The 27,505-nt window shown below is 47.1% G+C and overlaps 1 protein-coding gene and 1 non-coding gene across 2 annotated transcripts in view; one reads left to right on the plus strand and one right to left on the minus strand.

Annotated features, from left to right (window-relative positions):
• The window catches only part of Coro2a (coronin 2A), a 41,295-nt gene extending 15,195 nt beyond the window's left edge, over positions 1-26,100 (minus strand). The window contains exons 1-3 of the mRNA XM_045142489.1: positions 25,891-26,100; positions 4,516-4,632; positions 269-418 (exon numbers count right to left, since the gene is read on the minus strand). Coding sequence (XP_044998424.1) covers positions 269-418; positions 4,516-4,632; positions 25,891-26,091 — 468 coding nt within the window. The 5' untranslated portion in view covers positions 26,092-26,100. The remainder of the gene's footprint in view (positions 1-268; positions 419-4,515; positions 4,633-25,890) is intronic.
• LOC123458164 lies at positions 6,853-6,959 on the plus strand. Its single transcript, XR_006635462.1, has one exon. It is a non-coding gene; the product is annotated as a U6 spliceosomal RNA (small nuclear RNA).
• Positions 26,101-27,505: the final 1,405 nt, after the last annotated feature.

Genomic DNA, 27,505 nt, shown 5'->3' on the forward strand with positions numbered 1-27,505 from the left:
AGACAGGGTATTTTACAAAGCCAGAGATCAATTCAGCTAGAATCACTAGTCAGCAAGCCCTAGGGACCTTCCTGTCTCCAGGTCTTAGCACTGGAATTATAGGCACATGCCACCACACCCAGCATTTTACATGGGTGCTGGGGATTTGAACTTAGGTCCTCATGCTTGCATGGCAAGTACTTTACCCACTGAGCCATCTCCCCAGCCCAGCTTGCAGTATCGCAAGTACCCAACCTATGGGGTTTCTGTCGGGGAGCTTCAGACTCACCTTGTAGTCATAGCCGGCACTGAAGAGGATGTTGGCAGCTGTGGGGTGCCACTCCACCAGGCCCACCCTGCGTGCATGGCCCACCAGCTCTTTCCTGTAGGCTGTGAAGTTCCTCGCCAGCAGCTGCTTAGGGATATCCCAGATCTTAATCTGCAGGGGAGATATGGCCAGGGGAGTGTGAGCTGGGGCACCTTGGGATCCTTGCAGCCATGGATCCACTAGTGCCTGGCAGAAGGAAGGAGTGAGGGAAGTTTTCTCAATCACTCCCCCGCCCCCAGTGGAGGGGCTCAGAGAGATAGGCGCTTCCCCAAAGTCCTATAGCTGGAGCAGGCACTGGCTTTGACTAGAGAGGAGCCTTAGCTTTTGCATCTTGGCTATCTCAACAGTCTGATGTGCATGTCAGATGGGTAGGTTGGAGATCTGTCTCCCAGGCTGGAGGTCAGGGTGCATCAGCCTCAGCCTGGACTCTCCCTCAAAGTACAGTGGTTTTTCCTCTCTTGATCCTCAAGCCCCAGAGGGTTTGCACTGCATCCTCAGGGAGTCAGCGCAGACTGTAAGGTAGAACCAGGTAGGGGCAAACTTGATCTGGAGGGGTACTGTGGATGGCCTGGAAAAGAAGAGACTCAAGGCCAAGAATCACACTACATGGGGGGCCCACAGGGCCTGAGATGAGGGGTGGTGGCTTCCAGGGTGTGGTGGCAAAGATGGGAGGGGCTGCCAAGGCTAAAGACCAAGGTCTCTGTCATGGAGGATTTCAGATGAAGCCTAGAGGGGGGCTCGCAGGGACCTGGAGCAGAGGATGGGGCTGTGTGGATGCTCCTTTACTGTCCCAGGTTTCCCAGGGGGCTTTGCTTCCAGCTCAGTAACATTTCTTCCCTGGTCTTGGCTTTAAAACTACAAAGTGGGGCTAGAGAGATGGCTTAGTGGTTAAGCTCTTGCCTGTGAAGCCTAAGGACCCCGGTTCAAGGCTCAATTCTCCAGGACCCACGTTAGCCAGATGCACAAGGGGGCGCACGCGTCTGGAGTTCTTTTGCAGTGGCTGGAGGTCCTGGCGCGCCCATTCTCTCTCTCTCTCTCTCTGTCTGCCTCTTTATCTGTCCATTGCTTTCAAATAAATAAATAAATAAAAAAGAATACAAAAAAAAAAACCCCTACAAAGTGGAGCTGGCAAGATGGCTTAGTGGTTAAGGCACTTGCCTGTGAAGCCTAAAGACCCATGTTTGATTCTCCAGATCTCACTTAAGCACAAAGGTGAGGCAAGTGTAAGGTCGCACATGCCCACTAGGTGGTGCAAACTTCTGGCATTGGATGGCAGTGGCTGAGGCCCTGGTGTGCCAATTCTCTCCCTGTCTGTCTGTCTGTCTGTGTGTCTGTCTGTCTGTCTCTCTCTCTAAATTAAAATAAAAAAAAAACTGCAATGTGAAATCCCCATGGAGCTGGTCTCAGGTGAAGGACAGGTGGGTAAGCTTGTGAGAGGGAGGTAGAGGTATGTCCCTGTGTACGGCAGTAGTCACCCAGGACCTGGGAGGAGCAGCTAACTTTGCATGAAGGGGCTTAAATGAATTGAGTCTAGGCTACACCATGTCCAAACATCCTGTCCCTCCCCCGCCCCTCCCCTGGTACCTCTGGAAGGGACATGGTAGACAATAAAGACTTTAACAAAGACCTAGCAGGGTGGGGTTGCACACACCTGTGATCCAAGAACCAGTGGACACAGAGATAGGGAGTTGTGAGCTTGAGGTTAGTTTGGGCTACATTGTGAGATCCTGTCTCAAATTAAACAAAAAATTTTACCGTCCCCAAACCAAAACTCCTTCAGGGGTCCTTCCAAGTAGGCCTGAAAAGGCAGGTGTCAGGGGAGTGGTCAGTACTGGGTCCCTGATGTCCTACAGAACCACATGCTCACTGGTCACACACCTGTGTTCTTAGGGCTTGACTGCCCCTTTGGGTAAAAATGTCCTTATTTCTTAGCAATCTCCGAAATGGAAACCAACATGGGTCCTCTTAAAAATCTCTTTCTTGAGCTGGAGAGATGGCTTAGCCATTAAGATGCTGGCCTGTGAAGCCTAAGGACCCAGGTTTGATTCTCTGGTACCCACATAAGCCAGTTGTACAAGGTGGCACATGTATTTGGAATTCCTTTGTAGTAGCTAGAGGCCCTGGTGCACCCAGTCACTCTCTCTCTCAAATAAACAAATAAAATATTCCTTAAAACATTTCTTTTTGGGCTGGGATGGTTTAAGGCACATGGCTGTGAAGCCTAAGGACCCAGGTTCAATTTTCTGGGTCCCACATAAGCCAGATGCACATGGTGGTGCAAGTATCTGGGGTTTGTCTGCAGTGGCTGGAGGCCCTGATGCGTACATTCTCTCTCTCTGTCTCTGTCTCTCTTTCCCTCTCTCTCTGTCTCTAATAAATAAATAATTCTTTAGTGTGTTTTCTTTTTTGAAAGTTTTATTTATTTATTTGAGAAAGAGAAAGGAAGAGGCAGACACAGAGAAAGAGAGAATGGGTGTGCCATGGCCTTCAGCCTCTGCAAACAAACTCTAGACACATGAACCATGTTGTATATTTGGCTTATGTGGATCCTGGAAATCAAGCCTGGGTCCTTTGGCTTTACAGGCAAGCACCTTAATGGCTAAGCTGTCTCTTCAGCCCTCCATTTATATATATATATATATATATATATATATTTATTTATTTATTTATCGAGACAAGGTCTTGCTATGCAATGCAGGCCGGCCTTGAACTTAAGTCTCCTGCCTCAGCCTCCTAAAAGCTAGGGTTATAGATGTGGACCCTGCCCAGTCATCTTTTTTTTTTTTTTTTTTTTTTGCCTTTCTTGCCTATGGATGCTTCCTTTACTCAAACAGTAAGCATTGAGCAACACAGCCAATTTCCCTTTTTGCCCAAGCTGCCAGGAACTTTTCAGCTAAATTAGAAACTCAGCTGCTGCAACCCTGCAAGGCCGAAGTTTCTAGTATCCCCTCATTTCCTCTATTGGTGGCTGTTGCTCTGAGGGAAGTAGCATAGGTCAGGGGACAGAGAAGGGGCTCTAGGGTGGGCCAGGCCCCGGTCTGAAGCCAGCTCTGCCCTCCCACACTGTGTGACCTTGGGTGTGACTTTGGGCAACTTGCAAAGGCTGGGAGAAAGAATTGGCATCACAGGAGTCAGGGCCCAGTGGGATCGCAAGGAAGAGTAACTATGCCTGTATCCTTATCTCCGTCATTTCTGCACGCCTTTTGTGTTAAGCCACACAATGGCATTTTAGAGGCAGGTACAGAATGACGCATAAAGAAATAACATGGGGTATTATGGGACAGGGGCTGTGTTTCTGATATAAAACAAGAACTCAAAAGAGGTAGAAGCTGGGCGTGGTGAAGCACGGCTGTGCTCCCAGCTCTTGGGAGGTCGAGGCAGGAGGATTACTTGAGCCAAGGAGTTTGAGGCCAGCCTGGGACACATCGCATGTTGGTGTGCTTGGCCTCTGGACATGGTTTGGGCATCCATGTTCTTTTTAAAGTTATTTACAAGCAGAGAAAGTAAGAGACAGAGACAGAAAGACAGAGACAGAGAGAGAATGGGCACGCCAGGGCCTCCACACACTACAAATGAACGCCAAATGAATGCAAATGAACGGCTTTATGTGGGTACTGGGGAATCAAACCTGGGTCCTTAGGCTTTGAAGGCAAATGCCTTAACTGCTGAGCCATCTCTCCAGCCCTGGCATCCATGTTCATATAAGACTCTACATTCATCCTTTCTGTTCACTTTACTGTGATAATAAATGACACATTTTTTCTGACCCCTTCACAGCATGTCACAGCCCCTCAAGAGTGGAGCTCTCCAATGGGAACATGAAATCTCACTGGGTCTTTTTTTTTTTTCGAGGTAGGGTCTCACTCTAGCTCAGGCTGACCTGGAATTCGCTATGGAGTCTCAGGGTGGCCTTGAACTCACGGCGATCCTTCTACCTCTGCCTCCCAAGTGCTGGGATTAAAGGCATGCACCACCATGCCCGGCTCACTGGATCTTTATTAGATGGGCAGAAGCCATTATGTCCATTCTCAGTAGGAAAACAGGCTCATAGAGAAAAGGCACAAGCCCCCAAGTCTCAAACACCCACTACATGCCCTCAAACCCGCCCTCATGTTTATGACATTGTCACACCAGAGCCATCTGAGGACACTGACCCACCTCCTTGCCCACCCCTCCCTCCAAACAAGGCAAGACCAATATTCACCCACCGTAGCATCCTCAGAACAGGAGGCGATCTCAAAGTCATTAAAAGGGTTCCACTTGATGTCCAACACGTTTCCTCTGTGCCCACAGACCTTCGGATAGTGGGGGTCCAACTTTCCTGTCTGAAAAACAGTGCCACAGGGGTGGGGAAGAAGATGATATGGCTCTAGCTTCTGGTCGGCCACTCAGCTAGTCAGAAATCACTGAGCAAGCAGTAAAAGTAAGGGACAAAATCATGGAGAATAATAGTCATTGTATTTCCCTGTTGACCCAGGGGGAGTCACTTCACTTCTCTGAGCTTCCATATCCTCCTTGGCACAGTGAGGGAGGGAACAGGTGTGTCACAGGCTGGAATGAGGACAGGAGTGGAAGAGGGAAGATCTGGTCCAGCTTCTAGCCCATGGGTAAGTGTCAGTAAAGGGCATTTCCCTTTGGAGCTGCTGTGGCAATGTGAAGTGGTACTGCCTTTTGGGAAATAGCCTGCACTTTTGAATCGTTAAACAGCGAGTTACCATGCAATCCAGCAGTTCTGTGCCTAGACTTCAGTTTTCCCCAGAAAAAGAAAAATGAAAACACAGACTATGGTGGCTTGAATTAGATGTCTTCTGTAACTCATGCGTTCAAATGCTTGATCCCCAGCTGATGGCAATCTGGGACGTGGGGCCTTGCTAGAGGAGGTGTGTGTCTGGGGGTGGACCTTGAGGTTTATTAGTCCCCAGTTTGCCAATGTTAGCGGACTTGCTCTCCTGCTGCTGTTGTCCACTGGATGAAGTCCAGCCTTTGTTCTATTATCTTTCCCCTGCCATCACGGAGCTTCCCCTTGAGACTGTAAGTCAAAATAAACCCTTTCTTCCCATGAGCTGCTCTTGGTCGGGTGCTTTATCCCAGCAGCAAGAAACCTGCATGGGTTTCCATACCTACTGTCCCAGCTACTTGGGAGGCTGAGGCAAGAGGATTGATTGAACCCAGGAATGGAATTAGAAGGCAGCCTGGGGTCCTGAGTGCAGCTGTGTGGCTGCCAAGGTGACCTAAGAGCCATTCCCATGCTGTGCCAGCCGTCTTACAGCCTTACTAAGAAGGAAGGTAGATGAACATGGCATCTCTAGAGGCTCAGTTGTGACTGAACACATTTCCCACAGGGTGTTGGGAAAACTGCAGTGGTAAGCTGGGGGTCTTCTCAGTGGGAGAGCCCAAAGCCATCGGCTCAAACCCCAATACAACCAAAAAAGTGCAGTGGTCTTGCAAAGTTGGAAAAGTGAGGGAAGGAGAAGAAATAGTGTGTCCTTAAAAGTTTCTCTGTAAAAACTCCTGAGATGGGGTTGGAGAGATGGCTTAGTGGTTAAGGGGCTTACCTGCGAAACCTAAGGACCCAGGTTTGATTTCCCCAGGACCCACGTAAGCCAGATGCACAAGGTGGTGCATGCATCTGGAGTTCGTTTTCAGTGGCCAGAGGCCCTGGTGCACCCATTCACTCTCCCTCCTCCACTTTCTCCCTCTTGCTTTCTCTGTCTCACCAATAATAAATAAACAAACAAATAAATAAATTTTAATTAAAAAAAAACTCTTGAGACTTGGGGCTGGGGAGACTGCTCAGTAGTTAAAAGGACTTGCTTGCAAAGCCTGCTGACCAAGGGTTCAATTCCCTACTACTCACATAAAGCCAGATTTACAAAGCACATACATCTGGAGTTCATTTGCAGCAGCAACAGGCACTGGTGCACATATACTCTCTCTCAATTAAAAAATGAAAATATTTGCCGGGCGTACTGGCACACGCCTTTAATCTCAGCACTTGGGAGGCAGAGGTAAGAGGATCACCGTGAGTTCAAGGCCATCCTGAGACTCCGTAGTGAATTCCAGGTCAGGCTGGGCTAGAGTGAGACCCTACCTCGAAAAAACAAAACAAAAAAAAAAACAAAAAAAAAAAAAAGAAGAAGAAGAAAGAAAAAGAAAATATTTTTTAAAAATATTCTGAGACTAAGTTTGGGTGTGGTGACACAGGCTTGTAATCCCAACACTCAGGGGGCAGAGGCAGGAGAAAATTCAAGGGCAGCCTAGGCTGCATAGGGAAACTTGGTCTCAAGATAAAAAACTTAAAGATATTTTATATTTTATTTATTTATTTGAGAGACACAGAAGGAGGGAGGGAGAGAGAGGGAGAGAGAGAATGGGCACACCAGGGACTTCAGCCATTGCTAATGAACTCCAGGTGCATGTTCTACCTTGTGCATCTGGCTTTAAATGGGTACGGAGGAATCAAACCAGGGTCCTTAGGCTTTGCAGGCAAGCACCTTAATCGCTGAGCAATCTCTCCAGCCCTCAAGATAAAATTTCAAAGGGCTGTGCTCGCTTCGGCAGCACATATACTAAAATTGGAACGATACAGAGAAGATTAGCATGGCCCCTGCGCAAGGATGACACGCAAATTCGTGAAAATTTCAAAGGGCTGGGGATGCAGCTCAGTGGTAGAGCTCTTGCCTAGCATGTTTGAGGCTCTTGTGGTGGTCTGATTCAGGTGACCCCCATAACCTTAGATGTTCTGAATGCTAGGTCCCCAGCTGATGGAGACTTGGAAATTAACACCTCTTGGAGGCAGTGTATTGTTGGGGGCGGGCTTATGAGTATTATAGCCAGTTTCCCTTTGCCAGTGTTTGGCAGACTCTCCTATTGCTGTTGTCCACCTTAGGTTGGCGAGAGGTGATGCATGAGGTGATGTCCACCCTCTGCTCATGCCATCGTTTTCCCCTGCCATCATGGAGCTTCACCTTGAGTCTGTAAGCCAAAATAACACCCCCCCCCCCAAGCTGCTCTTGGTCAGGTGATTTCTGCCAGCAATGACTGCAAGAGTAATGTTGGTACTGAGGAGTGGTATCATTTGCTGCTAGACACCTGACTGTATGGCTTTGGCCTTTTGGAGCTGATTTTCAAGAGGAATGTGAAAGGATTTGAAACCTTAGCCTAAGAGATGCCTTACTGTGCTTTAAGTACAGCTTGATGGACTATTCTGGTCAGAGTTGAGAGACCTGAATGCAGTAAGAACTATGGACTGTGAGGTTTGGTTTATGAGGGTGAGAAAGAGCTTTGCATGGACTGGGCTAGAAGCAGTTTGTGTGAGAGGCTTGCTGCTATGCCCATGCCCTGAGAACTTGTACAGAGTTGCATTGCATAGAAATGGACTGGTGTAAGCAGAGGGATATGGCACAGAAAGAAATCTTTGGGCCAAAACTTCTGCCCGTTCAGCTGCAATTGTATGAGAGATTAAACCACTGAGATTGGACCAGCTGACCTGCACTGGGGCAACAAGAAGAATGTAGACTCTTATGAAAGGGCCTGAATGCTCAAGGAGTATCCTGTTCTTCAAAGCATACTTTATTCCCCCCTGGATTAACAAACTGGAACCCCACCTGGTATTATGGAGCATAAGAAATGCAGGAAAGAGAGGGTCCTTGAATTTGCAACATGGTCTTGTGGTTTGGAAATGGCCATGGGCAGTGTGAAGCAGTACTGCCTGCATGGAGACCCAGTGGAGCTGTGAGAATGAACCATGGGTTGCAGTGGAGACCCAGTGGAGATGCTGGGACCACAAGATGGCTGCTAAGGAAAGCTGCTGGCCCCTGATGAAGTTTTCTAGAACTACGAGTGGCCTAGCTGGAGGGGCAGAATTAGAACTCCAGAGACTTTTTGCTGGTTAGGATTATCAGACTTTGAGACTTGTTACTGGCTAGAGTTGTTGGACTTGGAGCTACAGAGTTTGATGTTTGCCCTGTTCAAATTTTGTATTGGTTGAATATTTCTTTGGTATGTCCAATGCCATCTTTTGCAGTGTGTTTATTCTGTGCCATTGTGGGTTTTGGGGGGATTTTTTTTTTTTTTTTGGTATTATGGCTCAGTTAAAAGATCTGACTATTAAGCCGGGCGTGGTGGCGCACGCCTTTAATCCCAGCACTCGGGAGGCAGAGGTAGGAGGATTGCCAAGAGTTCGAGGCCACCCTGAGACTCCATAGTGAATTCCAGGTCAGCCTGAGCTAAAGTGTGACCCTACCTCGAAAAACCAAAAAAAAAAAAAGATCTGACTATGGAAATGTTTGAACATCATTAGCACTGATTTAAAACTATGGGGACTCTTAAAGTTGGACTGAATGCATTGCATTTTACATCATGGATGGTTATCAGTTTATGGGGGCCAGGGAAGAAAGTGGTGGTTTGATTCAGGTGTTCCCCATAAACTTAGGTGTTCTGAATGCTAGGTCACCAGCTGATGGAGATTTGGGAATAAACCCCTCTTGGAGGTGTATTGTTGGGGGTGGGCTTAAGAGTATTGTAGCCAGTTTCCCCTTGTCAGTGTTTGGCACACTCTCCTATTGCTGTTGTCCACCTTATGTTGGCCAGGGGGTGATGTCCACCCTCTGCTCGTGTTGTCATTTCCCCCTGACATCATGGAGCTTCCCTTGAGTCTGTAAGCCAAAATAAACCTCCCCCCCGCCCTATAAGCTGCTCTTGATCAGGTGGTTTCTGCCAGCAATGTGAATCTGACTGCAACAGCTCTGGATTCAAACCCCAGTGCCACAATTAGAAAAAAAAATTCCTGGGGGTGGAAAGATTGCTTAGTGGTTAAGGCATTTGCCTGCAAAGCCTAAGGATCCTGGTTCAGTTCTCCATGACCCATGTAAGCCAGATGCACAAGGGGGTACAAGCACCTGGAGTTCGTTTGTAGTAGCTGGAGGTCCTGGCATACCCATTCTCTCCCTCCTTCCCTCTCTCTTTCTTTCTCTCTCTCCCTTTTTCTCTCTCTCAAAGAAATACAATATTTTTTTTAAGTCCTGAGACTATTGATTCAGCAGTCCAAGGACTGTGTCTTTGGGTTGCCTAGTCTGCCCTTGGGAACCTCCAACAGGGCCTATCTCTGGATGCCCTTGAGTGTTTGCTGAATGGATGGAAACTCTCCTGTTTTCTTCTCAGCTGTCACTTCCACTCAGTTGTGGATAAGCTCTAGGAGCTAAGGCCACCTGGTGAGTGCAGGCTGAGGCTGCATGGCCAGGCAGGGCCCACAACCTGGTTCATGTGCAGGGCTGGGTCAGCCACTGTCTGGTTCAAGTTTCTATGACCCTGTTGACATAATGGCCTATGACCCCAGGAACTCCAAGACAGCTGGTGGGGTAAGTCTCAGGTTCAGGCTGTGTGGCGTGGGCTATAGGACCTGTGTGGCTTCTAGATAGGAGCTATCAGGAGGAGAGGGGGAGGAAAGGAAAAGCCCTCTGTTTTGAGCTGAGGTACAGGGCACATACCAGAAGAGTCACTATTTGAAAGCATGCAATGCAGGGATGAAGGGATGGCTCAGTAGTTAAGGCGCTTGCCTGCAGAGCCTAACGACCATGGTTTGCATCCCCAGTTTCCACACAAAGCCAGAGGCACAAAGCAGCACGTGCATCTGGAGGCCATGTACAGTGTCTGGAGGCCCTGGTGTGTCCATTCATTCTCTCTCTCTCTGGCTGTCTCTGTATGTAAATAAATAAACACATTTTAAAATTATTTTTACTTTTATTTATTTATTTGCAAGCAGAGAGAGAGAAGAGAAAGACAGAGAGAGAATGGGCACGCCATGGCCTATAGCCACTGCAAATGAACTCCAGATGTATGTGGCCCCATGTGCATCTGACTTATGTGGGTCCTGAGGAATTGAACCTGGGTCCTTAGGCTTCACAGGCATATGCCTTAACTGCTAAGCCATCTCTCCAGCCCCCAAAACTTTTTTTTTTTTTTAAAGTATGCAATGCATGGATCCTGGTATATCCTAATTTTGAAATGATTTATTTTATCACTCCAGAAAGAAACTCAATAATCAGTCCTTCTCCCTAGTCCCAGGTCACCCCAAATCTACCTGCTGTGAACGAATCTACCTATGACAGAGATAGAGAGTGTGTGTGTGTCTCATGTTGCCCAGACTGTCCTTGAACTTATTATGTTGCTGCCAGTAACCTAGAAATTGTGATCTTCCTGCCTCCACTTCCTAGGTGCTGGAATTACAGGTGTGTGCCATTATACTCAGTGTATGTACTGCTAGGGATCCAACTCAGGGATGTGTTTAATGGTAGGCAAGCACTCTATGAACTGAGCTGTATCCCCAGCTCCTATTCCAGATTTTTCATATACATTACTCAGGGCTTTGCATACCAGGTACCGGGAGCTGCCAATCTGCCCAAGCAGTGAAAGCACATCTGCACATCATCCAAGTGTGTGTGTGTGTGTGTGTGTGTGTGTGTGTGTGTGATCTTGTTACAGCATCAAATTCCCAATCCTCCTGCCTCTGCCTCCCAAGTGGTGGGATTACAGTATGCCCACTATGCCCAGATTTCAGGGCGAGTTCTTGAGAATGCCCATGTTGTCAGGCATGGTGGTTCATGCCTTTAATCCCTGCACTCAGGAGGCAGAGGTAGGAGGATCACCGTAAACTCAAGGCCACCCTGAGACTACAGAGTAACTTCCAGGTCTGCCTGAGCTACAGTGAGACCCTACCTTGAAAAAAAAACAACAAAAGATCTGCCCATGTTGTATAGTTGCTTACATTCTGTAAGTCTCTTCCTTAGGTGTCAGAGGTGCATGGCAATCTTTCCTTGCAGGATCATTGTGGATGAGATAGATATTATATATGAAAAGCCAAGCAGGGAGGTGCTTTAGTCAGTGCTCAGTAACAGTAGCTATCACTATACCATATATATATGTATGTGTGTGTGTGTGTGTGTGTGTCCCTTCATATCCCAAATGCTGAGACTACAGATGTGCGCTACTCTATCGGCCTTCTTTTGGGGGGGCACACACGCATGTGGAGGCCTGAGGTCAAGGTTGGATATCTTCTTCAATTGCTCTCCACCTTATTTTTTAAATACTTGAAGCACTTGGGAAGCAGAGGTAGGAGGATCACTGTGAGTTCGAGGCCACCCTGAGACTACATAGTGAATTCCAGGTCAGCCTGGGCTAGAGTGAGACCCTACCTCTGAAAAAACTTAAAGAAAAAACATTTAATTGTATGTGCAGGTGTATGTGTGTATATGTATACACACACACACACACACACACACACACACACACACACACATATGCATGGGCATGCCAGGGTCTCTTGCCACTGCAAATGAATGCCAGACACATGTGCCACTTTTGTATCCAGTTCTACATGGTGCTGGGGAATTGAACCCAGACCAGTAGGCTTTGCAATTAAGTGACTAAACACTTTATTTTTTTTTGAGACAAGCTCTCTAACTTGACACTGGAACTCACCAAGCTAGCTAGCCAATAAGCCTAGGGACCTATCTCTGTCTTCCCAGCACTTGTAGGAGCACACTGTCATGCCTGGCATTTTTACGCGGGTGCAACCCCCTATAAGTCAAGTCCTAATGCTTATATGGTAGCACTTTACTCACAGAGCCATATCCCCAGCCGTCTTATTTTTTTTTAATTTTTTGTTTATTTTTATTTATATATTTGAGAGCAACAGGCAGAGAGAGAAAGAGGCAGAGAGAGAGAGAGAAAGGAAAGTGGGCGCACCAGGGCTTCTAGCCACTGCAAACAAACTCCAGACACGTGCGCCCCCTTGTGCATCTGGCTAACGTGGGTCCTGGGAAATCAAGCCTTGAACCGGTGTCCTTAGGCTTCACAGGCAAGCGCTTAACCGCTAAGCCATCTCTCCAGTCCCCCAGCCATCTTATTTTAAAAAAGGAAACTCATATACATTTAGCATTTAGTATTTAAATTGTGCATGATGATGAATTTCTGTAATTCCAGCACTTGGGACGACAAGCAGAAGGATTTCACCTAGGCTTCACAGAAAATTTCTGATCAGTTTAGACTATCTCAAAATTAAACAAAATTACAGGCCAGGCAAGGTAGTACACATGGGTAATCCCAGCTCTCAGGAAGTAGAGGCACAGGGACTATTACTAGTTTGAGGCCAGACTGTATAGTGAGTTCCTGACCAGCCTGTGCAGCAGACCGAGACTCTGTCTCAAAAACTGAACACAGGGGCTGGGGAGATGGCCCAAAGGTTAAAGGCCCTTGCTTACAAAGCCCGACGGCCCTGGTTCAATCCCCTAGCACCTAGGTAAAGCCAGATGCAAAGTGGTGCATGCCTCTATGGTCCCAAAGCACCTATGACAATGGGAGGCGGAACCAGAAGAACCCTAAGCTCACGAAGCAGCTAGTCTCATGTCTGTTTGCAGTCTGGCAATGTGTTTACAGGGGTAAGAGATCCCGTCTCAAAGGTGGAGCAGAGATACCTCAAAATTGTCCTCTGACCTCCACATGCATGCCATGGCATTGTGTGTGTGCACACACACGTACACACAAATAAAAATGTATTTGGGGCTGGAGAGATGGCTTAGCAATTAAGGCACTTGCCTGTGAAGCCTGGTGACCAGGGTTTGATTCTCCAGGACCCACATAAACCAGATACACAAGGCGGCGTATGTATCTGGAATTCGTTTGCAGGGGCTGGAGGCCCTGGCGTGCCCATTCTCTCTATTTGTTTCTTTCTCTCCCAAATAAATAAATAAAATTGAAAAGAGTTGTTAAAATATTTTTATTTATTTGTAAGCAGGAAGGTTGTGTGGGGGTGGGTGTACCACAGCCTCTTGCCACAGCAAATGAACTCCAATGCATACACTACTTTTTGCTGAGTTTATGCAGGTACTGGGGAATTGAACCCAAGCCTTGCCTGCAAGTGCCTTTAACTGCTGAGTCACTTCTCCAGCCCCAACTACTTTCTTTCTTTTAAAGTAGCCGGCATGGTAGCACACACTTGCAATCACTTGTGAACTGAGGTAGCAAAATCATTATGGGTTCAAGGCTAGCCTGGGATACAGCAAGTTCTAGGTCAGCCTAGATTAGAGTAAGACCCTGCTTAAAACAAACAAACAAAGCTCAAAGCATTCTCAGAGACCAAGCATGGTGAAACCACGGCTGGTCTCTCTAATCCTGAACCTGTGCCAGGCACTGCTGATGGATCCTAGCGCTCTTGCACTTAGGGAAGCCCAGATTGGAGGAGAGACTCAGCCAAGGTTACTGGGGATGGGAGGAGCAGAGTCAGGTTTGGGGCCAGGCCTCTGGCGCTATAAATGTGAGCTTATGGTATACCCCTTGTGCTCTGAGGGAGTGCCAGCCTCCTCTGAGTCAGTGTCCTGGCCTCCTATATACTACCTTTCCCTTTTCTTAGACCACTTCCTGGGTGAAGGGGCATGACAGGTCTGTTCCCGGCCAGATTGATCTCAGGGCTTTTATCTCTGTTTATCTCTGCTTGCTCGCCCAGAGCCATGCCCTCATTTCTGCTCTGCAGGTTTCTCAGGAAGTACTAATCCTCAGGCTGGCCTTGAGCTGACCCAAGGCAAACTGCCAAGTGGCCACTTAGACCACACCTCTCATCCCCTGCACAGCCACTGCCTCAGGGAAGGTGCCTCCGAGCCAGGTCCACCCAGAAAGGCAGCTGCTCAGAGGTTGGCACCGGGGAGGGCCCTTCCCAGGCCTCCAGAGCAGAAGAAGCCCCAGCCTGGTCGGCTCTTCTTCCTCATCCCACGAGGACTGGCTGGGTCTTCCCTAAACCACCACAGTAGCAGACATTAGTCAGTCTGAGGTTGCTGACTGCTAAAAGCCTGGCAGGGATAGATAGCAATAATCAAGAAGCCATTTCTACCTTTCTCCTCCTCAGGCCAGCATTCAGCCAGGGATGGTCTCTGGGTTATTGGGACGCAACCTAGGGATGACACACCTGCCCCTTGCAGACCCCAGAGAGCCCTGGCTGCTGCATACAGATCCAATGATCCTCCAGGGGGCTTCCCTGGGGCAGATGGAGAGGATGGAAAGTTAGGGCCCCAAATGGCAGAACCAGGCATGTGGGAGGCAGACCCTAGGTGTCAGGCTGGGCAAGTCTATGAGGCTACGGTTAGCACCCTCAGCAAGCACAGAGGCATGGCTCTTCCTACAATAGTATCTAGCCCTCTGTCTCCAGTAGGACCCCGCAGGGGAAGGTGGAGCCTGGAGGCATGGCTGGGGGGAGAAAAGGGGGTCAGGCAGTGTGTCGGGGCTCTTCCACAGAATGCCGCAGTAGCGAGACTTCACTCGCAGGTGGGCGAGAGGATTCGGTTGAGCAGATACAGGTAACACACTTGCCCGGGACAAAACAATGCTGCATAAATGAACCTGAGCCAGTTCACCTGAGCAAATCATGATTATCGGATCGTGATTTTTGTGGAGTGCTGGGGGTGGAACCCAGGGCGTCCCACATGCTAGGCAAGCCTTGCCACTGAGCAGCACCCACACCACACCCAATTTTAATTGCTGCTTGGTATTCTTCAAGGCCTGGAGATACACTTAGTGTGAGGCCTAACTTTTCGGAGATGGAAGATGATCTCTCTCTCTCTCTCTCTCTCTCTCTCTCTGTGTCACACACACATACACACAATCATATCACTTCTTACGTAGGCTTGAGAAGGGTCACCCTGCTTCTGAGAGCACAATGGAAAAGTGTCCCTCATACCCTTCTCTAGGCCACCAATAGTCATGGGTCCACCTGGCCTTCACCCAACAATGTCCCTTCCTGGGCTCTGCCTGCCCTTGCTTTCCTTCCTCCACACCTCACCCAAAGTCCACACCCTGCAGTGTGGCCCTGGTACAGGTTAGCTCCAGGATCAGAAGCCTAATTCTCCTGTCCCTGTTGCCCGGGGTGGGCCTCTGCCCAGATCTAGCCACTATGCCTTTGTCCCCTGAACACAGACCTTGGTTGCCAAGGCTGCAAAATTCACCTCCTGGCCTCCTTCCAAAGGCTCGCCTTCACTGTCTATGTGCAGAGGGGGGGACCCAGCCAGAGGTGGCACGCCCTGTGAGATGTCAGTCAGTCTTGCCTAGGGCAGCTGGAACTCTGGTAATAACTTCTATGACTGGAGGCTGTGGTAAGGTTTGACATCTTCCAAGCTGGCCTCCCCCACATACTTCATTAAAGCATTATGGGCTGTGCTCGCCTTTTCTACGTCCCTGTTTGCTGACACTTCTTTGGGGCTGGCCTGGCTTGGCCTGCCACCCCTGGTAACCAGCAAGAAGCCCAGTAAATAAGCAGCCGAACCTTAGCAGCAACAGGCAGCATAGAAGAGTGGCAAGGCTCCAAGACCACACGCAGGTCTGGGTTCCATCTGGGTCCTCACCTGCTGCTCATGAAGCTCCAGCAGCCTCAGTTGGGGGTTATACTTCCTCCAAAAAAGGCCAGTGTGGTGAGGCACCAGCATATGCAGCCAGAAACACTAGAGGTAGGGCTGGAGAGATGACTTAGCACTTAAGGCACTTGCCTGCAAAGCCAAAGAACCCAGATTTGATTCCCTGGTAGCCACATAAAGCCAGATGCACAAGATGGAAGGTGCTACATACATCTGGAGGCCCTGAAGTGCCCATTCTCTCTCTACACACACACACACACACTCTCTCTCTCTCTCTCTCTCTCATAAATACAATAAAAAGAAATACGAGATGTGGGAGCTGGAGAGATGGCTCAATGCTTAAGGGTACTTCCTGTGCAAGCATGGGAGCCAGAGGGGGCCTGTGACTGCTGAGTTGGAATCTCTAGCGCCCACATAAACAGCTGGGTGTGGTCATGAATGTGTGCAGCCCCAGTGAGGAGCAGAGACCAGAGAACAGCTGGGGCTAGCCAAAATACCACAGCTCTGGAATCAGTGATGAGATCTCAAGGAAACAAGTGAATGAACAATGGAGGGGCAACTGGATGCTCTCCTCTGGCCTTCATGTGTGCACACAGGGTGCTGGACCTGCAGACACATAAGTGTATTCACCACACACACACACACAAAGTAAAATAAAATAAATACTGAATATGACCAGGCATGCTGGCACATGGCTATAATCCCAGCACTTGGGAGACTGAAGCAGGAGGATCATGTTTTGTTTTGTCTTTGGATCATGAGGTTTTTTTAAAAAAAAAATTATTTATTTATTTATTTGAGAGAGACAGAATCAGAGGGAGAGAGAAAGAAAGAGAGAATGGGCGCACCAGGGCATCCAGCCACTGCAAATGAACTCCAGATACATGCACCATCTTGGGCATCTGGCTTACGTGGGTCCTGGGGAGTCGAACCTAGGTCCTTTGGCTTTGTAGGCAAATGCCTTAACCATTAAGCCCTCTCCCCAGCCCATGAGGTTTTTTTTTAAATTATTTTTTAAATTTATTTTTAATTGAGACAGAGAGAAAGGGAGAGAGAGAGAGAAAGAATGGGCAGGCCAGGGCCTCCAGACACTGCAAATGAACTCCAGACACATGTGCCACCTTGTGCATCTGGCATACGTGGGACCTAGAGAATTAAACCTGGGTCCTCAGGCTTCGCAGGCAAGTGCCTTAACTGTTAAGCCATGTCTCCAGCCTGGACCATGTTTTTTTTTTTTTTTTTTTTTTTTTTTTGAGAGTGACACAGATTGAGAAAGAGGCAGATAGACAGAGAAAGAGAAAGAATGGGCACACCAGGGCTTCCAGACACGTGCACCCCCTTGTGCATCTGGCTAACATGGGTCCTGGGGAATTGAGCCTTGAACTGGGGTCCTTAGGCTTCACAGGCAAGGACTTAACCACTAAGCCATCTCCAGCCCTGGAACATGAGTTTTTAAAGACACGGTCTTGCTATGTAGTCCAGGCTGGCCTCAAACTCAAAGCAATCCTGCTGCCTCAGTCTCCCAAGTGCTGGGATTGTAGGTATGTAGTACCAAGTCTGTCTTGTCGTTTCTTATAAAACTAAATACTCAACTGCCTTATCATCCAGCAATTGTATTCTTGGGCATTCACCCTGAGAAATGAGATTGCCTTTTTCTCACAAAACCTCTATACTAACGTTCAAAGCAGCTTCACTCATAACAGCCCCAGACTGGAAATAACCAGATAGCTCTTGCTGCACGTGTGTGAGTGCAGGTGTGTGCACACATGTGTGCATTTATGGAGGCTGGAGGCTAACATTGGGTCCTCAATTGCTCCCCAGCTTTATTTATTTATTTATTTGAGAGAGAGTGAGCGAAAGAGGAGAGAATAGTCATACCAGGGCCTCCAGCCACTGCAAATGAACTCCAGACGCATGCACCACCTTGTGTAATTGGCTTTACATGGGTACTGGAGAATCAAACTCTGGTCTTTAGACTTGCAGGCAAGCGCCTTAACTACTGAGCCATCTCTACAGCCCCCCAACTTATTTTTTAATTATTTATTTATTGGCAAGCAGAGAGAGATATGGATAAGAGACAGAGAGAGAGAGAGAGAGAGAGACAAAGAGAAAGAGAGAGACCGAGAGAGAATGGGCAAGCCAGGGCCTCTAGCCAGATGAACTCCAGAATCATATGTCACTTTGCACATCTGGCTTTATGAGGGTACTAGGGAATTGAACCCAGGTTGTTAGGCTCTGTAGGCAAGCGCCGTTGATCCACCTTTCTAGCCCCCAACTTATGTTTTGAGACAGAGTCTCTTGCTTAACCTGGAGCAGCTCACTGATTTGGCTAGAGCAGCTAGCTAACAAGCCCTATGGACCCTCCTGTCTCCACTTCCCCGGTGCTGGGATTACAGGTGTGCATTGCCACACCCAGCTTTTCCGTGGGTGCCAGGGATCCACACCCAGATCCTCCCTTCTGCATGGGAAGTCTACTGAGATATCTTCCCAGACCCCAGATAAGATTTTTTTGCTGTTGCTTGCTTTTTGTTCGAGACATGTTCTCCCTAAATATTCAAGATCTGCCTAGAACTTGTGATCCTCCTGACCCCGTAGGTATGTATCACTATGCCTGGCCTACCAAGCTTGTTTTCTTTGTTTTTTTGAGGTAGGGTCCCTTCCTAGCCCAGGCTGACCTAGAATTCACTATGTAGTCTCAGGCTGGCTTCCAACTCATAGTGATCCTCCTACTTCTGCCTTCCTAGGGCTGGGATTAAAGGTGTATGTCACCATGCCTGAATTTTTTTTAATATAGTACTAGACAGCTTTTCATAGGTGAGCAGTTCGTCACTGGCACAGTACACAGTAGTGAAAAGGAATACACTGTGAATTCATGTAACCGAGCCAGCACAGAAAGGCAGGGAAAGGTAAGGGAGCATGAGGACAGAGAGAGGCTCCTCAACCTGGGATCCAGCCTAGACTGTATGTACTTCCTGCTGACAGGGTCAAAAAAACAAACAAACAAACAAAAAACAAAAAACAAAAACCCTTCAGTTTTGTCAGTGATACTGATAAAACCAAAAGTGCCTATGGACTTTGTTTCCTCCCTCCCTTTCTCTTTCTTTGTGTAAATAAATAAATAAGATTGTCCATGGAGATAATGCAAGTTTTTCTAAAGACGAATGAGCCAAACACTTAATTTCAGCACTTAGGAGGCAGAGGCAAGAGGATCACCATTAGCTGGAGGCCAGTTTGGTCTACACGGAGAGTTCTAGGCCAGCCATGATCATGAGATCCTATCTCAGAAAAACAAACCAAATGAAACCAACAAAACAGCAAACGATTATGCTCATTTAGGGCCAATATGTTTGTAACCTTGAGTTTAAATATGAGCATTCCTCTATTATTTGAATCTAAAGCTAAATAACACACCTCATAAAATCACCTTACAGGCTGGAGAGATGATTCAGCTTTTAAGGCGTTTGCCTACAAAGCCAAAGAACCAGGTTTGATTCCCCAGGACCCAGGTAAGCCAGATGTACAAGGTGGCACATGTGTCTGGAATTTGTTTCCAGCAGATGAAGGCCCTGGCATACCCATTCTCTCTATATATATCTTCCTCTTCCTCTTCCTCTTTCTCTCTCTCTTTCAAATAAATTTTTGAAAATACAAAAAGAGGGCTGGAGAGATGGCTTAGTGGTTAAGCGCTTGCCTGTGAAGCCTAAGGACCCCCGGTTCAAGGCTCGGTTCCCCAGGTCCCACATTAGCCAGATGCACAAGGGGGCGCACGCGTCTGGAGTTCGTTTGCAGAGGCTGGAAGCCCTGGCGCGCCTATTCTCTCTCTCTCCCTCTATCTGTCTTTCTCTCTGTATCTGTCGCTCTCAAATAAATAAATAAATAAATAAATAAATAAATAAAAAATACAAAAAGAAACTGAACTTGAACTGGAGAGATGGCTTAGCAGTTAAATTGCTTGCCTATGAAGCCTAAGGACTCAGGTTCTCCATGTCCCACATAAGCCAGATGCACAATGGTGGCACATACATCTTGAGTTAATTTGCAGTGTCTAGAGGCCCTGGCATGCCCATTCTCTCTCTCCCTCTCTCTGTCTCTAATAAATAAGTAAATAATAAAATCGTTTTTAAAAAAGAAGTTAAACTTAGCCAGGCGTGGTGGCACACACCTTTAATCCCAGCACTCGGGAGGCAGAGGTAGGTGGATCACTGTGAGTTCGAGGCTACCCTGAGGCCACATAGTGAATTTCAGGTCAGACTGGGCAACAGTGAGAACCTACCTCAAAAAACCCCCAAGAAACAAAAAACTCATAATTCCATTTCCAAAAGAAGCTTTATTTTTAAAAATTATTTATTTAGGCTGGGCGTGGTAGTGCACGCCTTTAATCCCAGCATTCTGGAGGCAGAGGTAGGAGGACCACTGAGAGTTTGAGGCCACCCTGAGACTATATAGTGAATTCCAGGTCAGCCTGGGCTAGAGTGAGACTTTACCTCAAAAAGCAAAAACAAACAAACAAACAGACAAATGATTTATTTATGAGAGATAAGGAGAAAGAATGGGTGCACCAGGGTCTCATGCCACTGCAAATAAACTCCAGACACGGGCTCCACTTTGTGCATCTGGCTTTACATGGGTACTGGAAATCAAATCTGGGCTGTCAAGCTTTGCAAGCAAGTGCCTTTAACTTCTGAGCCATCTCTCCAGCCCTAGAAATTTCTTTAACATAAGAAAAACAAGGGGCTAAGGAGACAAAGGAGGGAAAGGCTGCTAGCTAGCTCCTGTTGTGCCTTAATTCTTGACTTGTAGAGGTGTTCTCCAGCTAGTTAGATTTCAAAACGCCCAAAGGAGCCAGGTGTGGTGACCTTTAATCCCTCCGGAGGCAGAGGCAGGGAGGATCGCTATGAGTTCCAGGCTACCCTGAGACCACATAGTGAATTCCAGGTCAGCCTGGGCTAGAGTGAGACCCTCAAAAAACAAAACAAAACAAAGCAGAGAGGAGCATAAAGTAAAGTGAACTTGGTTGGCTTGCTTTTTCTGGTTTCTCATTTTCCTTCCATTTAAACCTGAACAAAACACCCTTCTTTAGTATCTGTCCAGTAAATTCCTGGTTGGGAAGCCCTGAATTAAATTTTGAGAATGTACCCATTTTTTTGTACAGTGCTTTATACCTGCTAAAGTTTAACTTGTTTAATGCAAAATAAGACTTTGAAAGGTCGGCTATATTAAATCTGGTTTGATTATTAATAGCTATCTTTAGGACGAAGCTTTCCCTGTTTATCATGTCATACTGCAGATTTAAAATACAGACTATCAATAAAATGCATGAAGTTGAAAAAAAAAAAGAGAGAAAGAAGAAAAAAGGTTCAAGACCAGCCTGAACTACAATGAGACCATTTCAAGACAATGCTACATCCTAGCCTGATTAATTCCTTAATTAGTTCAGAACACGGTTTAGCCAACAGAATCTTTTACAAGTACCCACAGCTTGGAAGAAACAGGTTGGTTTTAGGGGTTCCCTCTACCTCTGCCCTTTGCTGGATGGTAAAAAATTTCATTTTGCATTTCTTCTTCCTGTGTAAATAAATAAGGCTGTACAACTTTCATTGTCACACTGGCATTCAAGGTCTCCATCTGGCTGCAGCCCACTTCTCCAGGAAACTTCCCTTCTTCCCCTTGTCCTCCAAATCTTATGTGTCCGGCTGGACTGTTTTCTGCACTGTTCCCTGAGCACTCTATATGTAACCCCACCTCCACACCTCTGCTTGGGCCATTCAGGCCCACCCTGCTTATTACCTTGAATAACCACTGGATAATTTGTCCAGTCAATGAAAATTTGTGAGCACCAATTATGGACCCACAATGTAAAAATACACAGGCAAATGAAGTCCTGACATGGAGGTGCAAGCAGAAGCACACAAATGACGTTAGTTAAAGTAGCCAGGGGCACCAGAGAGATGACTCACAGGGTAGAGGCACTTGCACAGCCTGGCCTGGGTCCAATTCTCCAATGCCCATGTAAAGTCGGGCGTACCAAGGGGTAGGAGTTCGTTTGCAGTGGCAAGAGACCCTGGTGTGTCCATTTTCTATTTCTCTCCACCCCCGCCCCCATTAAATAATAAATAACTATTTTTTAAAAGTACCCAGGGAACAGTGACTTAAGCAAGCAATATGCTGTGGCAAATGTCTTAAGAAAGGAGAATATAAACTGGGCATGATGGCACACGCCTATAATCCCAGCACTTGGAGGCACAGGTAGGAGGATCACTGTGAGCTTGAGGGCAGCCGGGGCTACAGAGTTAGAGAGTGAATTGAAATGCCAAAAAAAAAAAAAAAAAAAAGAGGGCTGGAGAGATGGCTTAGCGGTTAAGCACTTGCCTATGAAGCCTAAGGACCCCGGTTCGAGGCTCGGTTCCCCAGGTCCCACGCTAGCCAGATACATAAGGGGGCGCACGTGTCTGGAGTTCGTTTGCAGAGGCTGGAAGCCCTGGGGCGCCCATTCTCTCTCTCTCCCTCTATCTGTCTTTCTCTCTGTGTCTGTCGCTCTCAAATAAATAAATAATTTTTTAAAAAAAAAAGAGAAAGAAAGGAAAATGTGCTAGACATGGTGGTGCACACCTATAATCTCAGCACTGGAGAGGGGAAGACAGGAGGATCAGGAGTTTGAGGTCATCTTCAGCTACACAATTTGAGGCCAACCTGGATACATGAGACCCTGTCTCAAAACAAAACAAAACAAAACAAAACAAAAATCTCAACCACAAAAAGGGAGAATGTTACAGATATTTGGAGGAAGAAACAGCCTATCCATGAATATAGTACATCTTTCCATGTATTGATGCTATCTTTCATCTTTCAATAATGCCCTATAATTTTCTCCTTCTAAATCTTACATGTTTGTTTGTAGTTCAGACTTCTTTTATTCTACTGCAATGTTTAATTACATTTTCTAATTGTCCCTGGTATGTACAAATGCAACTGAGTTTTATAACCTGAATTTGTATCCAGCTGTTTTCTAAATGCTCTTATTATTATTGGTTTTTTTGAGGTAGGGTCTCACTCTAGCCCAGGCTGATCTATCTGTAGTCTCAGGGTGGCCTCGAACTCACAGTGATCCTCCTACCTCTGCCTCCTGAGTGCTGAGATTAAAGGTGTGCACCACCACAGCCAGCTAAATGCTCTTATTTTTCTAATAATTGACTACATATTCTTTTAAGTATTTTCACAGACAATCATATATGTAAGTAAGTTTTATTTCTTATTCTTTTTTGGGGCAGGAGGGTTCGAGGTAGGGTCTCACTGTAGCCCAGGCTGACCTGGCATTCACTATGTAGTCTCAAGGTGGCCTTGAACTCATGGTGATCCTCCTACCTCTTCCTACCAAGTGCTGGGATTAAAGGCGTGTGTCATCATGCCCAGGCTTATTGCTTCATTTTTTTTTGTCCTAACACTTTCAACTTATTTTTCTTTTCTTTCTCTCTCTCTCTCTCTCTCTCTCTGTGTGTGTTTTCCTAGGTCTCTTGCTATTGCAAAATAATACCCGTCTAGCTTTATTTTATTTATTTATTTGAGAAAGAGAAAGAAAAAGGCAGATAGAGAGAGAATGGGTAACCTAGGCCCTCTATCCATTGCAAACAAACAAACAAACAAACAAACTCCAGATGCATGTGCCACTTTCTGCATCTGGCTGATCTCTCTTCTACTTAGATGTCTTTTTTTTGCTGTTACCAATGAGTCTACTTAGGGTTAGTTACAGGAGCATGGGCAGTTTACCAATGGTTGCACCACTGAAGAAAGAGTCTCTTCCTCCCCCAACCACCATTAAGTACCAGTAACTCCTCAGTGAGAAGTGGGACTTCATGATCTCCTTCTCCAATTCCAATTTCAAATCTACTTTGGGCCCACACAATACATTTAACTGTCATATTTTTTAGGTTGGCCTTAAACTCAAAGCAATCCTTCTACTCCTTCCTCCCAAGTGCTGGGATTAAAGGCATGTGCTACCACACCTGGCCTTTTGTTTTGCTTATTTTTGGTTATTTGAGAGTGAGAGACAGAGAAAGAGGCGGATAGATAGAGAATGGGCACACCAGGGCCTCCAGCCACTGCAAACAAACTTCACACACATGTGCCCCCTTGTGCATCTATCTGGCTTATGTGGGTCGTGGGGAATCGAGCCTCGAACTGAGGTCCTTAGGCTCCACAGGCAAGCAGAAGCCTAAGCCATCTCTCCAGCCCTTTTGGTTTTTCCAAAGTAGAGTCTTACTCTAGGACAGGCCTACCTGGCACTCACTCTGTAGTCCCAAACTGGCCTCAAACTCACGGTGATCCTCCTACCTCTGCCACTCAGTTGCTGGGATTAAAGGTGTGTGCTACAACACCTGGCTCAAACTTTCTTTGAGTTTATACTATTGGTTTTTTCCTCTAACTTTTTTTTTTTTTTTTTTTTTTTTGCTTGTTTGTTTTGTTTTTCGAGGTAAGGTCTCACTCTAGTCCAGGCTGACCTGGAATTCACTGTGTAGTCTCAGGGTGGCCTCGAACTCATAGTGATCCTCCTACCTCTGCTTCCCCAGTGCTGGGACTAAAGGCGTGCGCCACCACTCCTGCTCCCCCCGGCAACGTTTTAGGTTGAGGTTTAGCCATTAATTTTTTGGCTTTTTCCTTCTCTAATGTAAACATCAGTTCTCAAATTCCCTTGTTGGCTTTGTTGGATTATTTTCTCTGCCTAGCATGCACAAGGCCCTGGGTTTGATGCCTTGCACTGCAATAAAATAAAATAAAATAAAATTTCCATTTTGATTTCTTCTTTGTCCTAGGAGTTATTTAGAGAGACTATTTATTTATTTGAGAGCAATAGACAGAGAGAGAAAGAGGCAGACAGGTAGAGACAGAATGAGCACACCAAGGCCTCCAGCCACTGCAAACGAACTCCAGATACAGGCACTACCTTGTGCATCTGGCTTACGTGGGTTCTGGGGAATCAAGCCTCGAACCAAGGTCTTTAGGCTTCACAGGCAAGTGTTTAACCGCTAAGCCATCTCTCCAGCCCTAGAGAGACATTTTTTAAATTCCCAAATGAAATGGCTATAGTGGCACACACCTGTAACGCTGACCCTTTGGGAGGTGAAGGTAGGAGGATCAGGAGTTCAAAGTCATCTTTGACTACACAGTGGTCAGTCTGAGATACATGAGACCCTGTCTCAAACAAACAAACAGTCCAAAGAAGCGAGCAGTTAACGTTTACTTTCTGTGACTAGTTTCTAAGCCAAATGCATTGTGACCAGAAAACTTGGGTCTCTGAGATTCTCATCACATTTATGACTATAAACTGCTGAAGTCCTGTGTTGGTGTGGGTCTGCCACTGGCCCTCTCAGCTTATGCTCTCCAGCCTTGGCATCCTCCTAGCTCCCAATCTTTGTGTGTGGGCAGGCGCCTTCTTGGGTCAGGCTTTACAGCTGCTCTGCTATGAGCCAGAGGAGCCAGCAGCAGGCAAAGCCCTATGGCTCTTTAGGCATTTAGGGGACGTTTGGCATTGGTATGCTGCAAAGATCTGCTACTAGGGTGGTTTATATGAGGCTGTCATTTTGGAGGGGTCAGAATATCACCAATGGAGCCGGGTGTGGTGGCACACGCCTTTAGTCCCAGCACTCAGGAGGCACAGGTAGGAGGATCACCATGAGTTCAAGGCCACCCTACGACTGCATAGTGAATTCCAGGTCAGCCTGGGCTAGAATGAGACCCCACCTAGAAAAACAAAACAAACAAACAAACAAACAAAAAAGAATATCACCAATGGCACCTGGTCCAGGCCTGCTCTCTCTTCACTTTCTGGCCCATCGCAGGTTTCCTTTTTCACCCCTGGCAAGGAGAGGCGCTTTAGCGATTTCTCAGATCCACACGAGCCCAGGAAAGCATTAGCAATTTACTTCATCTAAGCGAGAATTAATTTGGCCCACTATTCTGCAGAGGAAAGAAAGCTCTAGAAGAAGCTAGGCCAGTTGCTAGCTCAACTCTTGGGATATGATGATGACTTTACACAAAAAGGAAACCAAGGCTCAAAGAAGTGAATTAACTTATACGAGGACTAAGCCTTTAATCGTATCTCAGGGCCAAGAGGCCTGGCTCTTCCTACTTTCTCTCTGTCCTCCAGTGCCTTTAGAGACCTGTTCAGGCCTGAGAGTCAGCAGTTGTCCCTACCTGGTGCAGGGGGATGACAAGGAAGGCTCCCCCACCAGCACACTCAGTGACGACTGCAATGAAGTGGGGGTTCACAGCACAGAAGTGGTTGTCATGGACACTGCGTGTGATGGGCACCGAGTCGTAGCAGTTCTCCTTGCTGGCTGGCTTGCCAAAGACGTGGCGAAACTTGGAGCTCCGGTATTGTGGCTGCCATGACATCTGCAGGAGGCAAATGGGATGAAAGTCATGAGGTTTGCTACCACCCTCATAGGACGCACAGAGATCTCACTGTGAGACTTTGTAAGAGAGTATAATAGGACAATACTCGTTTGTTTTTTAAATTATTTATTTATTTATGAGAATCAGAGTGAGGAAGAGACAGAATGGGTGTGACAGGGCCACCTGCCACTGCAGATTCCAGACACAAAGGCCATTTTGTACATCTGGCTTTATATGGGTACTGGGGATTTGAACCTAGGCCCTAGGCTTTTTAAGCAAGTGACTTTAAACACTGAGCCATCTCTAGAGAGTCCTAATTTTTTTTTTTATGCCAAGTCCTACATAGCCCAAGCTAACCATGAGCTCACTATTCTTAGCCTCATGTGTGCTGTGATCACAGGCATGAGCCACCATACCTGGTGACCATAGTCAGTCCTACATAGTGACTCACTATGAAGGATGATGACCCGGTGAACAGGCTATCATGGTGGTTATTTCCAAGCACCTAGTGAGCTGTGTGAAATTTCTATTGACCTGTTTGTTAATATGTTAAGGCTTTTCATTTCAAGCATGAACGCAAAAAGTCAATGAAGCCAAAGGGAGCTCCACCAATATTTCCCTACCAATATTTTACTAAACCCTCCACTAAGAAATTGGGAACCAGTGTACTCTCTGGGTTCAGCCAGAGAGTCTGGGCTCCAGTTCCAGCTCTGTCTTACCCCTGGATTGCCAAGTTAACAGGTGGAGTTTCAATTTTCTTAACAAAAGTATCTGTCTCCTAGACTTGTCATGAGCTCAGTGTCCCCCCTCTGGAAAGTCTCCAAGGACAAAGCTAGCTGGCAGCAGAGCAGCCTGACCATCAGTGCCCTTCCGCCCCGCTCCAGCCCTTACCTCCACTGCTTAGGTCCTTCCAGACCCTTGCAGTTGAGAAAGGGCTCACGAAGGTGGAGAGGAGGCCGCTCCTGGCAAGGCTCATCTCTCAGTGTGCATGCCATGGGAGTGTGCAAACACAGGGGGGTGTCAGCCTCGTGTGCAATGTGTGCACACATCTGTGCATGAGCCTTGCATTCACCAGAGCTGAGCACAGGCACTGGGGGGGGGGGGGATATGCGTGCAGGGACCTTGCCTGTGTGGCTTTGGTGACTCAGCAATTCAAGATCCGGAGTTTCACTTTTCCTACAGGCAGGCACCTGCACGCCAGTGAGGTCTGCATGGGTGGGGCCCCATCTGCCTTCTCAGGAGGGGCGTGGATGACCTCCTCTCCTCTGCTGCCATCCTTGGGTGTCCTGCAGCTTGATGGCATGAGATTAGGCTAAGGGGCAGTGAGCTCCCTACCCTGAAAAGGACTTAGTCATCTCTGGATTTAACACACTTTGAGTTTATTTTTCAGGGTTTAGCAGTGGAATGGCTTGAG

Source organism: Jaculus jaculus, chromosome 1 (assembly GCF_020740685.1).
Source record: "Jaculus jaculus isolate mJacJac1 chromosome 1, mJacJac1.mat.Y.cur, whole genome shotgun sequence".
Classification (NCBI taxonomy): domain Eukaryota; kingdom Metazoa; phylum Chordata; class Mammalia; order Rodentia; family Dipodidae; genus Jaculus; species Jaculus jaculus.